Genomic DNA, 14433 nt, shown 5'->3' with positions numbered 1-14433 from the left:
ATGATATAAAGCAATAATATGTGGTCATAAATAGATGGACGTGGTCAGTAACAATACTCTGAAAGATTCTGGTGTAGTTTTTAGTAGGTATCCAAAAATCTCCTGAACCCCATGGTGGTTCTTGACCATATTCACCAGGGGACCAGGGTGGGCCCAGTAATTTTACATGAGGGCACAGAAAAAAATAATGAAACAGAAAATTGGGCAAAAGTTCATTGTTTGATATATTAAGCAAACCAAAGAGCCATTTTCTAACCTGGAAAACTAAAAGAAAACGTTGATCCCATCTCAATGATTGATGCTAAAACTACAATAAATTCAGCTTTAAATCAACAAAAATAAATTCTAAATATAAAAAATGAAATGAATCAGCACATATCATTATTTATGTATCATACATTTATCTTGCATTTTGCTTTGGCACAGATGCCACAAAAGGGGCCAGGTCTGGACTAATACTACAGGGACACTAGCCTCTGTCTAGATCCACACATGGCCAAACATTCATGATGTTTACATCAAATGTTAATTACATTAATATTGAAGCAGAAATTCTGACTTAATTAACCAGGCCGCGTTTTTACAATGTAGTCATCATCTTTATTTCTTTTTTTATCTTGCATTGTTTGACCTGTTGCCAAGGTTTCATACTGGCGACAAAGGTACCTGGTTTGCTCTTCTAGTTCTGTACCTTTTTTTTTTTTTAGATTTCACATGTAATAATTCAGAGATTGCTTTCAGTACACTTGGTTTTAATGAGTGTTTATTTGAGCTACTTTTGCATTATCTTGAACCAGTTTGATCATTCTCATTTTGATTCTGGCATCACAAAAACATTTTAGTTCAAACAATTGGATATTTTCCATTTTTTGGGGAACCACTTTATGTATAATCAGCCACCTTAATCCTGGACCCACAGGCTTTTAACATGCTTCCAAATGTCTCGGTGAGTCTGTATTAGTTTGACAATGGGATAATATTTTAGCTTTTTCTCAAATATAATCTGTCTGCATCATCACCCTACAAAAGGAGTAAGTATATTTTAAAAAAATATATTTTATTAAAATATGACTATTAATTTTGTAGATTATTGAACAAAGAAATCAAAGATACACAAAAGAGAAATGACACAAATTAATCATAAAATATATTTATTCAACTAGGAAAGGACCATACCCAAAAAAGTCACATCACACACCTGGGACAGCCTCATTACTGATTTCCAGTTAGATATTTTATTATCATTATATAGTTTATTCAAATCTTTCTGATGAAACATCCCTCTTTTGAAACGCTACACTCAGAGGTCTTAAATGGCCTCTTGTTGATCATTCCTCTCAAGAGGACACCAGGCTGACAGGATAATCTTCTCTTTTGGCAAGTTGCTTGGCCTCTCAGGAAGGTTTCTTCATTGGCAATGTAACATAGGTCTACTGTGCGCTTATACCACCTCAGGACTCTACAATATATTTGATTTATCTTTACTGCTATAACTATATAGGGGTTTGAGAAAAAAGCTTTTTGTCAAAATGCATTATTTAGGAATTGCTTAAGGCCTAATATGCATGAACTGGGAGGATCTAAGAGACAATCCATCATAAAAATAAAAAAGACAGCCCTTATGCCGTATACTGCCGTACGATTTGTGTCAATAAGGAGGTCATTGCCTTCAGGCAGCATGTTTGCATGGGACTGCACGTGTGATGGTGTGTGTGTCTGTGAGCCAGAGGGGGATTTTCTACGTCAATCACTTGCAAAGGAGGAGGTTACATCATTTCAGTAAGCTGCTGTGCTGTGGAGGACGGCAAGGCAGTCAGAGATTACAGCAAGATTGACAGCCGGATTGTCCTACATGTTGGTTTGTTCACTTTGGCACCTTACCCCCCACCCCCCTCACAGATGGTGATATGGCATTATCATCTCCCATAGACTGGAGCTATACAGCTTGTGCCTCCTGATAGCTCCAGAGCACCATTCTGGTGAAATTATTTCAGCCACTATGAAGAGTTTGTTTGTAAGAAATGAATTATAACAGGCCTTGCTTGCTGGTATACTACATAAAATAAATGTAAATCCCATTTCCTTACATCCCTTACATACAAGAAATTTGTGGATTCAGTGTTTCCTCCTGGATGCAATGGTGTTACTGGAATTCAAGCTTTAAAACTGGACGGAAAAAGATATGTGTTCTTTCTAGGGTTTACTGCAAAATAGGTACTTATGAAAGCAGGGATAGGATGGATAAAGGGCAAGTAGGGTAAAAGGGTAAAAGAGGGGGATGGCAACTACTTGAAGGAAGCACGGACAGGGCGACCCTTGAGGGGCTGGGGAGGGCGGTAGTTGTCCACCATGCAGCATTCAGATTCACCCTCAGCAGAGAACAGAAGGCTGCGGAATTTGCCCATCTGTGAAACAGAGAGAAGAGGCAAGTAGTCAATGCAGTCCTTCTGTGGTTTTGATAGAACAAAAGCATACCTTCACTGATTATAATCCAGATACACTGTAAACTGTTGACTTGGGCAGTGTTTTGAAGTTAAGTCAACAACTGATGTGGGAAAAGGCCGAGTTTAAGTGGATAAATTGAAGTACTCTTCATCTTTTTATGCTCTGTTGAGTTTAACCGTTAGCTTGCAAGTTTATCTTAAAACCCAGTCACACAAATAACAAATCTTCTATATTATCATCAAAGGAAAACAAAAACAAAGGAATATAAATTACACCCCTTGCCCACAGTCCAAAAAAAAAAAAAAAAACTGTTTAAACCCGCAAACATTCAGCTTTTGGGAACAACTCACTGACCCGCATCAAACGACTCAGCGAGCAATCCAGGGTTAAAACGTCTTTAGCGGGAACAGCAGACCTGTTCCCACTGTCTAATTTACGTGATACCCTCAGGTGCAACATATGTGCGTCACAACATCATGTCCATCTGATCTAACAGGCCAAAACTCTGCTTGCATTCGATAAACATGGAACTGCACTGGTGAAAGAGGTTCGGATGAACAAAAGAGACAAACAATAAAGCACACTGATTATGCCCTGTCTCCCTTCCCTATTGCCCTCCATTGTTTACTTTCCTGATTTCTGTCATACTGATGACATCAATGACGCAAACAAAGAGCGAAGGCGTCAACAAGACTCACAAAGTTGGGGGTGGAGGTCAGACAGCTTTCTAGCGGGGCTTCAGACCAGGCTATTTTGCCAAATGGCAAATGAGCCAAATGCAGACTGTTAGCTGGCCTAACCATGTTTCCATATGGGTAGGAAATAATTTGGAAACGACCCCTATACGGAGCTGTTTACTAGATATGCAGTTGGCCTCATTTTTTTTTCCTAATGTAGTTTACTGTCAGTAGAAAGCTGAACTCACATTAAAGCAAAGTGCAATAATGATAATAACACTAAATCTTTTCAATTAAATCCCCTCCTCCTCGAATGCTAACTTCAGGTTAGTGGTTAGCCCCCTTGCTTTCTAAGCCTAATTAGAATATCAATGTTAAATGATGTTTGCTAACTTATTAAACCAAACCCAACAAAAACAAAACAAAAACAAACAAGAATGTGAATGTTAGATTAACTTTCAAACATCGCAAAAAAAAAATCTAGAAGATTTAGCTTAATTAGATGCTAGCTACAGCATCTTTATTATTACTGTAAAGAAGTGCCAATATATCTTACAAACTGCAGTTTCCTAAGGTATTGAGGGATTTTTGTTCAAGCAAAGCAGCTAAAATCTAGCTAATCAGTTGCCACATGATTGTGTCAGATGACCTATTTAGAGGATTTTCCATTAAAGCAGGATAATGAGTTAATAATTTACAGCCCTTAGGAAAGCCTCCAAAAACTGAGGAGGGTGTAAATGGTCAGCTAATCATGTTTTACAGCTTTGGACAAATAATGTGGATGATGGATCAAAATAGCTTGTAAATTAGCTGATAGATAAATGATAGGTAATTACTTGTTTGCCTGTAACTAATGAGCCAGGCCTGAAAGGGCACTATGTTTAAAGGTTATCTGAACCTTTGATGTATTCACTCTTGATAAACCCACTAAAAAGCAGGACAGATAATTTGTGTATGCAGTGTTATTTTTCACATGCCCAAAAGAATTTGGCAACAATGACAAACCAATCCAGCCGAGTCAAATGACTGCTCTAATGGCAGTGCTTGGGGTTTTACTATGCATAAACAAAAATGCAATATATATTTATGCTAAAAGCTACAGATGCTGACTCTAAGTTACCTCAATGTCAGACTTTGATGTACTGTGTGGGTTGAATATTTCCTGCTAACTCTCCGTGTACTCATAACACATTGTGGTAAGCCAGTAGAGTCTGCATGAACTCTCAGTTGCCCTTTTTCTCTCTGTTAGCAGTTTCACTTCTTTCTCATATGAAGGTAAAATGGTGGGACTGTATTGCCTTTCCTCTCTCTACAAAAGGTTTCTTCTTCTATATTACGGCATGCTCTTACCTCAAACAATTGGGTCCTTGATTCAAAACAAAAAAGGACAGAATTTGAACACAAGCCTGCTGTAGTGTGGGAACACAGCCAATCTCCCTGCAATGAATGGGCTTTCTAAGCAGACCTACCTGTGCAGAGCTGACGCTGATTGGCTCTTTGCAGACTATCCAGGTAACACTTTCCAGGAGAGGGGGTGTGGTTAGAGAGCCATCATAAGTCCAGTAGTCTAGGCAGCCAGGTAGCAATGTTGCAGGGTTGAAGTTAGCAAAGGAACTTTGCTTTCCCTAAAAGTGCATGAAAGACAGGGTCTTACATTTTTTTATTTATTGACACAGAACATACACAAGAATATTTCTATAGAAACATACTTTGGTCTTGATTGAGTCAAATGCATCAATAAGTTTCTGGAGATTTGCATTTTCAGCACCAATCTGAAAAACAAAAATTATTTATATTACCAGTGAAAATATATTTGAGGGGCTGAGGTTATATTAAATGACTCGAACAGACAACTGCTCACCTTTAAGAAGACTCCAACAACAGCAAGCCCATCAGGCTGACTAGCAGCTTCCCCAAAGCTTGGATATTTGGTGTTCCAGTGCACCAGGTGGAGCTGGAAGTAATATAAGAGGGTACATCATAAAGGTTGATGTACAAATCCTAAAAACCAAATTTTAATCTGATTTCTGTACCCAAGAATAAATGAAATGGTGTTTAGACTGTTTGCTTGTATTAAAAAAAAAATGAACAATTTCTTTTGGAGGAAAAAAAAGACCTTAACAGGACCGGATAGAGCTATCTTCGATGGTAAATGAATTTGACCACATTGGACCAATTTCCCACTGGATCATATTGTAATGAAATTGTTTTCTTATTTTTATCATGTTGGTCTTTTTGGAAATTCTTCTGAGCTTTTTGCTGAAATATTAGTATTTCCATTTCAATTAAATCTCACTGTTGTAAAAGTAGCATTCTAATGATGGCATCCAGAATCGGTTTCCATGCACTAATTGCAACAATCTAAAATGTCAATCCAAAAAAACCTAATGCAAATACACAATAAACTATTTCGTGAACCTTTAAACTGTCATCAGGCTTGCATAGGCAAACTATTCATTGCAGATACTGTTTATTAATTACACAGGAAACAGAGGTTGGAGGTGTCTAAGGATCTTCCTGTGCGGAACATGAACTTAAAAGAGAGCATGTTACTCTCCCCAGTGTCTGATATAAACATACTTCAAGTTTCACACAGGAAGATTGCTGATGTTGCAGCATTTCCTTTCATTTGTTTCTTGGCTTTTTTTAAAGATGTATAAAACAGCCTGTGTGATGTTGACTGTATGATCTGGTTGAACTGTAAAGTGCCTTGAGATGACCTGTGTTGTGAATTTGGCGCTATATAAATAAACTGAATTGAATTGAATTGATGTCTTGAGTTAAAAACTTTTTAAAGACAGTAGAAGTCATATTTGCTCTTGGCTCTTTTATACTAGCTTTAAGCTTTGCCTCCAGGAACAACTAATCTGAATTTATACCTAACAAATACTTTGCAACTGTAAGTAAGATATTGCTTATATTTTTGCTTATATTTACTGAGAACCCTTAAAAAGAGGCTAACTTCCAAAACCTTTAATTATCCCTCTATAGCCCCATTTACACTAGCCTTTGTAACCGTGCCGAGAACCGTCCGAGCACAGTAACCGAGATAACCTTTGAGTGCAAATGGAACACAAAATGAACTGGACCATGTCAGGCACAATTAAACCACGCTAAACTAGTACTAGTTCAACAGTATGGCTCGGTGTGGTTCAGTTGTTGCTGATATCAAAGAGTGCATGAGCAGACCACATCATCTCCTATTAACAGTCAGCCTCCAGTAGATGGCGTTAATGCACATCATATGTTGCTGGCCAACCTCCACAAAACAGAAGACGAACTGTAAACAACAATCAAAATCTTCTGAGACTGGGGCTCTTACTGCAATATGAGCGGAGGACGCTATCCAGGCGATTTTGGATGGAACAAAACATAATTACAAAGTTTTCCTACTAGACAGCAGTAGTACCGTAGATCGCCACTAGGAGGCAGGAACCGTGCTAGCGCAATGTGTAAACGGTTGTAGGGATCCAAGCTCAGTCCGAACTAAGCACAGATCAGTTTTCAGATGGTAGTGTAAATGGGGCTTATTTTAGCTTCAATCTTTCAGTGATCATATCCCTAAAAATAAGCATCCTTACTTCAGCTGGGTATTTGGTCCCGGCCACAGTGTGTTCAGATCCCTTGTCATCTGAAGCCCCCCAGTGAAAATGAAACTGCTTCAGCCTGTAGGTCCCTGAGATTGGTCCATCTTTCAGAGCTGTGAAAAGGAAAAAAAAAAAAATGGAACACTCTTCAGTCAGCTCAGCATGAGTCAGAAACTGACGGTTTGAATATTTCTTCTTTTGGGACGTGAGACAAAAGGAAAATTCTAAAGGACATACATCCTCAAACAAAGAATAAATAGAGAAACTTCAACAAGATAAGATACACACACCCAACCTGATGAAACAGCCTCAGTGGCTGTTGTGTAAGAACACAGCAAACTAAACCCCAAAAATACAATCCGATTGTTGCTACCTTCCTTCCATAATCTATATTTAGTCTGACAATACAAAGCGGTGGAAATAACTGAGACACAAAAACATTTCACATTAGTGACTATTTGTTTAACAAATGAATATATAAAGCAGATGCATTCATGCTTTCCACAGATCCTATGTGATGCATGACCATATCCTGCAGAAAAGCGGATACCTCTTTTAAAGAAGAAAGGGTTAGAAATAAGCAAGTGGCTTCCTCTATTAGATAACAGGAGATAAACCATTCAGGCTAAACAACACAGGAATTAATTTCTAATGTAATGTTAAAATACGTGCATTAGTCCATAGGATAAAGTTGCACGCCTGTTAAAGTTTAAGAGAACAGAGCGACCTTAGAAAAGGTTCTTTGTGCAGAACAACACCCACCCATCCCCCACTTCTTTTTCACTTTTGCGCGTTTGACCTCGCTCCTGCATGAAGAGTTGCTGTGGGAAACGGTTACCAAGGGCTGCATTTCCAATGTGGATGGGGGTTAAAACCTTTCTGCGTTATTTTCAACTGTATGTCAATAACAGCAAAATCTGACAATAAGGCATGTTATAAGACAAAATAACAATAATAATAATACTAAAAACAGCAAGATCAGTTTATCATGGATGAAAACCCTGGCCTGCATACATTAAAATTTACATAATCAGCATATCCATTTGTTTAAAAGCATAAAAGAAAAACTGCAAACTTCTAAATTTGAAATTTTCATATTTCTAAAACCTCTACACATTTGATACTTACAAGAATAGCTACAGTATTTAATTCAATTTAAGTCCAGGGTGGCTACATGGACCCTCAATGCTGTTACAAATTCAAGAAATAATGGTAAAAAAAGAAAAAAAAAAGTTTAAAAAGCAGCTTTACAACTAGAACATATGAGCCAATAAACCAAAATACAACATTATTAAACATCAAATAGAAAAACTGTTTTGAAAGTGTGCATAAAGTTGGGTTATGATAGATATTCAAATATGGATCCGTTTTTTTCTTTTATTGAATTTCTGCCATGTATATTTAAGGCATAGGATCAATTTAGACTGGCTTTAATTAGAAAACCATGGATTCATAGGATCAGAAATTATTTTAAATCTATGTGCTGTAAGATATATCGCTTTGATATAGAAACAAAACAAAAATCTTAAAAATGTTTATGAATTGTTAAACAAAACCCAGTGAAGGAATCAGTCTTTATAAATCCTGCATTAAAAGCATTAAAATGCTGGAAGGACCAAAATCTAAATAGAACCAAACAAAGAGCTATGTGCCATTATCTATCTTATCTTTATCTTTTGTGTTATAATTTTGTTTTGGATCGGATTGATCTGGGATGATTTCATATTACTGGATTTAAAATGCACCAGCTTGTTTTGGAAAGCATCTTGGGACGACCTTGTGAATTGAAACTGCATAAATCATCAAAACTGAACCGATTTAATGAATATAAATTAGGCCCAGACATGCAGATCTTAACTGGGGCCGCGCTGAATAAATGAAATGTCATGCATTATTCTTTGGATACTAACTGGAGCTGTCGGAGTCGTCTACGAAGGTCACTTGGAAGGAATGGCCGTTGTTGAGGATCTCCTGGCAGGTGGACGGGTCATACTTCAGGACGAGCGGCTTCAGCTTCGAGTCGAAGGATGCTTCGCCAGGAACGATGTCGATGGGAGACTGACGGGGTCCGTTCGCGATTGGGAAGCTGTCGGCCCATTTGTCGGGTCCTGAATATCATGCATAATAAAAAATATATATATAATCATCAGATTTATTTCAAGATCGAGTTTTTGCACACATAATCTGCATTTTGGTGATCGTGCGTAAAAATCTACAAACGCGTAAAAATACTAAATATTATGAATATTATGGATGCGCTTTAATGCTTTTATTTATTCAGTGCAATTTAATGATTAATATTATTTTCACTAATGCATTAGACAAAGAGCGCCTCACCGTTACTCGCTGCGTATCCCCAGGCGTGAGACATTGTAATGTAATCTGCAGAGCTGTAATCTCCCAGCGCAGAGCAGAGCAGAGTAGTGCAGAGCTGCCAGTGTCCCCCACCTGACAGCCGCACAGTTTATATAGCAGCCTGTGCGCAGCGCGTCTCAGGCTGCCTTTGGCCAAATGTCCGCGTACAGTGACCACGGGAGGAGTTAAGATGCGCAGATGCGACGCTACGGGTCAATGCAATGCCCCTAATTCCTCAATTAATGTTAGAGATATATGCAGATTGATCTTGTTCTTCATCTATACCGGATTATGCGCGGTATTACGCCATTATGTGACGCAGCGCGGGATGGTGGTACAACCAGACCTAAATTATACCTTAAAAAAAAAAAAAAAAGACAAACAAAACCAGTTAAATAAATAATATGTCATATTAGGAAATATGCGTTCACGTTGAATTTAATCAATTACCTTATGTTTTAAACATTCAAATCATTAAATAATACAGTTGTAATATATTATACATTTTGTAAGAAATCATATATCTCATTCCATACATTTTAAAACTTTATTATTGGCCCCGTAATAGAGTGACAACACAGCAAAAACACTTTGGATAAAATATTAATTCTCTAATGGATAATTACTTTTTAATATTCAGCTTCATTTAAATTTTCTCAGACTCTGGATTATTATTTGTAACCCAGTGGGAACTACCGCTCAGTGCAGCATGAGATACAGAGGAGAGAATCGCCTTGTTTTGTTAAGGTTCTGTAGGCTGCTGGGAGGATGAACGTTGTGTTATAATGGCGCCATCTGCTGGTGATAAGCAGCAGATGGCAGATGCAGTCTTTAGTTTGGGTAACTATAGCCACCAAATCAAATGTATTTTATTGACATTGGATGTCATAGACCAAAACAAACTACTCTATCATTCTGAATTGGACGCAAAATAGCTTTTGGAATAGTTTACACAATTAAAAATCTTAAAAGTGAGTGGGATTTTCTTTTTTAGTGCATTTAAATGCTCTGAGAAGGTTGCAAGTATCCGGTTTGATCCCCACAGCCTCCACTCTGGGTTTCTGAGCAACATCCTTAACTCCAAACTGCTCCCCGGGTGCTGCACAGTGGCAGTCCACTGCTCTTCAAAGCAATGGTTTAAATGCAGAGAGTTAATTTCTCCATTGTGAGATCAATCTATTTATATTTCTTTCTTAGTGGAACCACCTGCATCTATAGCTTGTAGTATTTTCTTTTGTGTGTTTCTACCTGCTGGGGATATGCAGACCATTAATTTTTTTTTACATACTTAGCATACTTAGAAAGATCAAACTCATCTAAGAGCATCCCTCTTGATTTTAAATATTTTATAAATTAGATGATAACCTGTTATTAAACTGTTACATTGTAACATAGGTATGCATTTATTTAAACCATTTCATTCAATCAGTAGCTGTTAGTTTGGGGTAATTGCCATGTGCAAGGTGAACCTTCACCTAAAGAAAATCTATATATAAGAATCAAATATTTCACAGGAAAACAAAAGCATAAAATAAAGAGAGATTAATTGTCTCCTTGCAAGCACTGTCAGTTTAACAAGATAGCCACGTCTTAGATCGAAATAAAATGGAACAGCACAATATGTTGAATTGGAATCACAAATTTGAAACCATAGGTTAATTTTGACATCAATTCGGTTTTCAACAGAGTTTTTTTATGTTGGACCAATACCAAACCGGCCTTATCCCTCCATTTTTGGAGAACATTGAATGCCCTACCTACTCTTGATGCACAAAAACCACAAAACTATATATATAGTTTTGAATATAAGCCTTAGGTTTATATAAATATATATTTATTTATAATATAGAAATCTAAGGCCTTTAAAGAACAATATGAATTTCTTTTGTGGTACTAAAATATATGGGAATAAAAAAGATTCAGCGGAATAGCTTTAATATGTTTTACATATTTTTTACATATTTAACAAAACTTAGATGTGACCAAATAGTTCTATACCACTGCATGAGTCAAGTCGGAGACAAAAGTTTTGCCCTGACAAAGATGGCGGCTCCTGTACGGGCTTTGTTGTCACCGGAAGTAAAATCTTCTAGTCGTCGCATGCAAGTGACGTAACAGGCATGGCACGTTTGTAGCACATGAATTCACAAACATTACTCCAGAAATAACGTAAGTAGGCTTTTATTTGATGTGTTTATTGGATTATTTACAGCGTTACTTTAGGCTTCTGTTTATTACGTGTTCTGTTAGCTTCTGTCTATAGAGCCTGTCGTCATATCGTGTTTGTTTACCAGATTAACACCGGACAGCTGACGAGTTCCTTATCTGTTAAAGGGTACGGTTTAAAAGTTTTAGATTTTTTTTATTCTGGAGGAGCATGTAGTTATCCTTAATAACAACATTGGAGGAAACAATATTTCCAAAAGAATGTGAGCTGGTCCTTTTATCAATGCTGCTTAACACAAAATAAAACATCAACAACAAACAAGCGGTTCAGCAAAATTCAATAGAGCTTTTAAGACATTTGTATCATGTTATTTCATCATTAAATCGCTAATTTCAGGCTACATTGAATTATTATGCTGATGTTTTTCAACACCTATTGGAAAAAAATGAGTATTGAGTTATTAAATCCAAATATTAGAGAAGCTGATTTATTTATTTATTTTTGTATCCCATTAATAAGTCTAATTGATTGAATTAAACAAAGCTTTAAGTTATTTGCATATTTTAGCACTCTCTTTAAAGTCAGAAGTTTATTTGTTCTGTGTTGTGTGAACCTGAAGGGCAGAGGTTCAGACAGCTTCTGACCAGGATGCATTAAGACCCTTTTCTGGCCTGTCATGGATGGAGGTCAGCCTTGATCAGTCTGTCTGCAGGCCTAACTCTTATAGTTTGAATCTGTCCTGTTTCATGGCTCAACCACACTGTGATAGATGTGCTCAACCCAGACAGAATGAAGCCAGGGTAAAATATGTGGAAGGTTGCTATTCTTGAATGACTGCTGTATGAACAGGAAGGGGTTCAGTTAAAGCAGTTTTGTTCAGGATACTAAAGGAGAGGCAGTTCTGGACAGGGATGTCTGAAAATCATCCATTTTTAGCAGGTTTAGCTCCAGGTGGACCAGCCAATGCATCTCTCTGCAAATGAAACCGATCTTGCCCATAAATTGGCTTAAAGTCCTTTCAGAGAAGGTGTTAAAGCTCAATTACCAATGTGTCCAGGGGTTTGCAGAAACTAAATCCAGAGCTTTCATTGGTCGTAACCATTTCAGCATTCAGTGCTAAAGGGGAAGCCTGCAACCCTGAAAAAAATCTGCCCACTGTAAAGTACAGAAGTGGCAGCATCATTCAACATATTAAAATATGGGATCTTCCAGATGAACAAGCACTCTAAGCAGGGAAACAAAATCGTTCTAAAGAATCGTCTGAATTATCAAACTACTGAGAAGCTTATCTGTTGTTTATAAGATATTGACTCAGTAATAAATGTCAATTGAATATGACAGCAAACATACTAGTATTTCAGACAAAATATATATTACATAATTTATCCGAAGAGCTGCCATCTTGTCATTTACTATTTCCTTTTTCATTACTCTGCACAAGCAATATTAACTATGTTCAACAAAACAATTTCACATTGTATTATTTTTGCTTGGTACATCGCATTATAAGTGATCAAAGAAGCTATTAAGCTGCAAAATATTGTGAATAGCAAGAGTTACCGTTAAGTGACCAACATCACATTCTGAAAATACAGCATAGTGATAATATCTGGTAAGTTTTTATATTGTTTTAACATGTCGTCATACTATGCTCTTTTTTCCCCCAGCCCCTTATGCTGTTGATCCATGAACACTACCATTAACTAAAGCAAGGGAGATTTGCAGTGCTTAACGTACTGGTTTGTGGCTGGTCACTGTGCTCTTTGAGTCTTTTTAGTGGACAAATCAGGGAGGTTATGACTAGATAAACAGTTTTAGATTTACAGCTAGTTATTCTGATTAAAGGAACAATCCAGTCTTGCAGATCTCACCACAGAAAGGATTGGGTACAAAATAACTCTGTTTAGCTGCAGGAGTACACTACTAAAATAATGCAAAGATGCAGAGAGGTTTTTTACCTACCGTACTCTCCGAGGCATCAGTTGGGTCCATGTGACCTACTGGTGCTGGAAATATAGTTCACACTTGTTTGTCACAAAAACAGTGCATTTTATTTATATTGGTGAGGTTAAATATTTAGTTTTAAAGCTAGTACCGACTGGTACTGATAACATGCCGATTAAGTTGTGCATCCCTAATGCTAACTATCTAAGAGTGGGAAAAATCTTTTTGTATTTTATTTTTTTACTCCTATCAGCACCAAAAATACTTTTGTTGAGACAAAATGTGTTTTTTTTTCTTTTCTTTTCTTTTTTTTCAACATTTCTCTGGTGACATTTTTCCATCTCCCTTAGGTAATATGGGGAAGAACAAACAGAAAGGAAAAAAACAGCAGAACGTCTTCGAAGTGGCAAACAGGCATCTGAGGATGAAGAAGAAAGCGAAACCTGTCACAACGGCTCTGAAAAACGTGAGGTCTTATTTTGTTTCCTCCTTCAGTTATCCACACATAAGAACCCCTCTCCACATATTTTATATTGAATTAAGTGTATATTTTACACCTGATTCAGCATCTGTTGTGTTTTGACAGATCAATGCAGTGAAAAATGAGAAGGTGGAGAACCTAAACCAGATATTTACAGAGATCCAGAGGGACGTGCAGAGCATTTCAAAGGCTGTTGCTCCTCAAACAAAGAAACAAACACAGGTAGGGGAGAAGCTGTGGACATTTAATGCTGTAGATACTTTTAATCTTATGACACAGATAACAAAATATGTTTTGTTCCTTTTTAGGTTCCTAAAGAGCCACCAAAGGAACCGGCAAATGTTGACAGCGCTGCTCAGCTCTTCTCTCAGCTTTAATGGATTGGTGCTGATGGCGAATTCATCATTAAATGTCCAAACAAGGACTACAGAAATTATTTTAGTATAAAGATGTTAAAATCTTGGCTGTAGCTGATGAAGTTTGTACACTTGCAGTATAGAGGAAGATTGTTGTCTTAATTTGTTCTTGATTCATTTTTTCATTTTGCACAGAATAAAAATTGAACGATAAACTGCAAAAACCGGGTCGGTTATTTTTTTTAAATCAAACAACCTTATATTTCCTGCGTTTATTAAAGAAGACATCTTTTAAGATATGTTCTTATATTTTTATGAATATTGATATTTGTTGTAGGGTAATATGGTAATTGGGGTAATTTCGGGTCCAAATTTGATCCAATTTGAAAAAAAAATAAATAAATAAACAATAGGTGTCTTG

General features: G+C 37.0%; 2 protein-coding genes across 2 annotated transcripts; one reads left to right on the top strand and one right to left on the bottom strand.

Annotated features, from left to right (window-relative positions):
• Positions 1-1141: 1141 nt before the first annotated feature.
• LOC107104089 (carbonic anhydrase 1) lies at positions 1142-9241 on the bottom strand. The gene is made up of 7 exons (XM_015404007.1): positions 9047-9241; positions 8620-8817; positions 6704-6822; positions 4984-5076; positions 4832-4894; positions 4592-4747; positions 1142-2405 (listed from the first exon to the last, which is right to left on the bottom strand). Exons 1-7 carry the CDS (start codon positions 9078-9080, stop codon positions 2286-2288), a joined length of 783 nt encoding a protein of 260 aa, XP_015259493.1. The 5' UTR covers positions 9081-9241; the 3' UTR covers positions 1142-2285.
• A 1918-nt stretch (positions 9242-11159) lies between these two features.
• LOC107104088 (chromosome unknown open reading frame, human C8orf59) lies at positions 11160-14231 on the top strand. Its single transcript, XM_015404006.1, has 4 exons — positions 11160-11233; positions 13526-13641; positions 13762-13878; positions 13965-14231. Exons 2-4 carry the CDS (start codon positions 13531-13533, stop codon positions 14031-14033), a joined length of 297 nt encoding a protein of 98 aa, XP_015259492.1. The 5' UTR covers positions 11160-11233; positions 13526-13530; the 3' UTR covers positions 14034-14231.
• Positions 14232-14433: the final 202 nt, after the last annotated feature.

This window comes from Cyprinodon variegatus, unplaced genomic scaffold (assembly GCF_000732505.1).
Source record: "Cyprinodon variegatus isolate N-32 unplaced genomic scaffold, C_variegatus-1.0 Scaffold1611, whole genome shotgun sequence".
Classification (NCBI taxonomy): Eukaryota; Metazoa; Chordata; class Actinopteri; order Cyprinodontiformes; family Cyprinodontidae; genus Cyprinodon; species Cyprinodon variegatus.
This window is presented reverse-complemented; position numbering and strand designations above follow the sequence as displayed.

What these genes read in the sequence shown, in the direction of transcription:
- LOC107104089 (XM_015404007.1), bottom strand. Translation starts at nt 9,080, where the DNA reads ATGTCTCACGCCTGGGGATACGCAGCGAGTAACG. An exon ending in AGACGACTCCGACAGCTCCA is followed by an intron (nt 6,823 to 8,619) that starts GTTAGTATCCAA and finishes TCCTTTTCACAG; the next exon opens with CTCTGAAAGATGGACCAATC. An exon ending in TTGACTCAATCAAGACCAAA is followed by an intron (nt 4,748 to 4,831) that starts GTATGTTTCTAT and finishes ATGCACTTTTAG; the next exon opens with GGAAAGCAAAGTTCCTTTGC.
- LOC107104088 (XM_015404006.1), top strand. Translation starts at nt 13,531, where the DNA reads ATGGGGAAGAACAAACAGAAAGGAAAAAAACAGCAGAACGTCTTCGAA. An exon ending in TCACAACGGCTCTGAAAAAC is followed by an intron (nt 13,642 to 13,761) that starts GTGAGGTCTTAT and finishes GTGTTTTGACAG; the next exon opens with ATCAATGCAGTGAAAAATGA. An exon ending in AAACAAAGAAACAAACACAG is followed by an intron (nt 13,879 to 13,964) that starts GTAGGGGAGAAG and finishes GTTCCTTTTTAG; the next exon opens with GTTCCTAAAGAGCCACCAAA.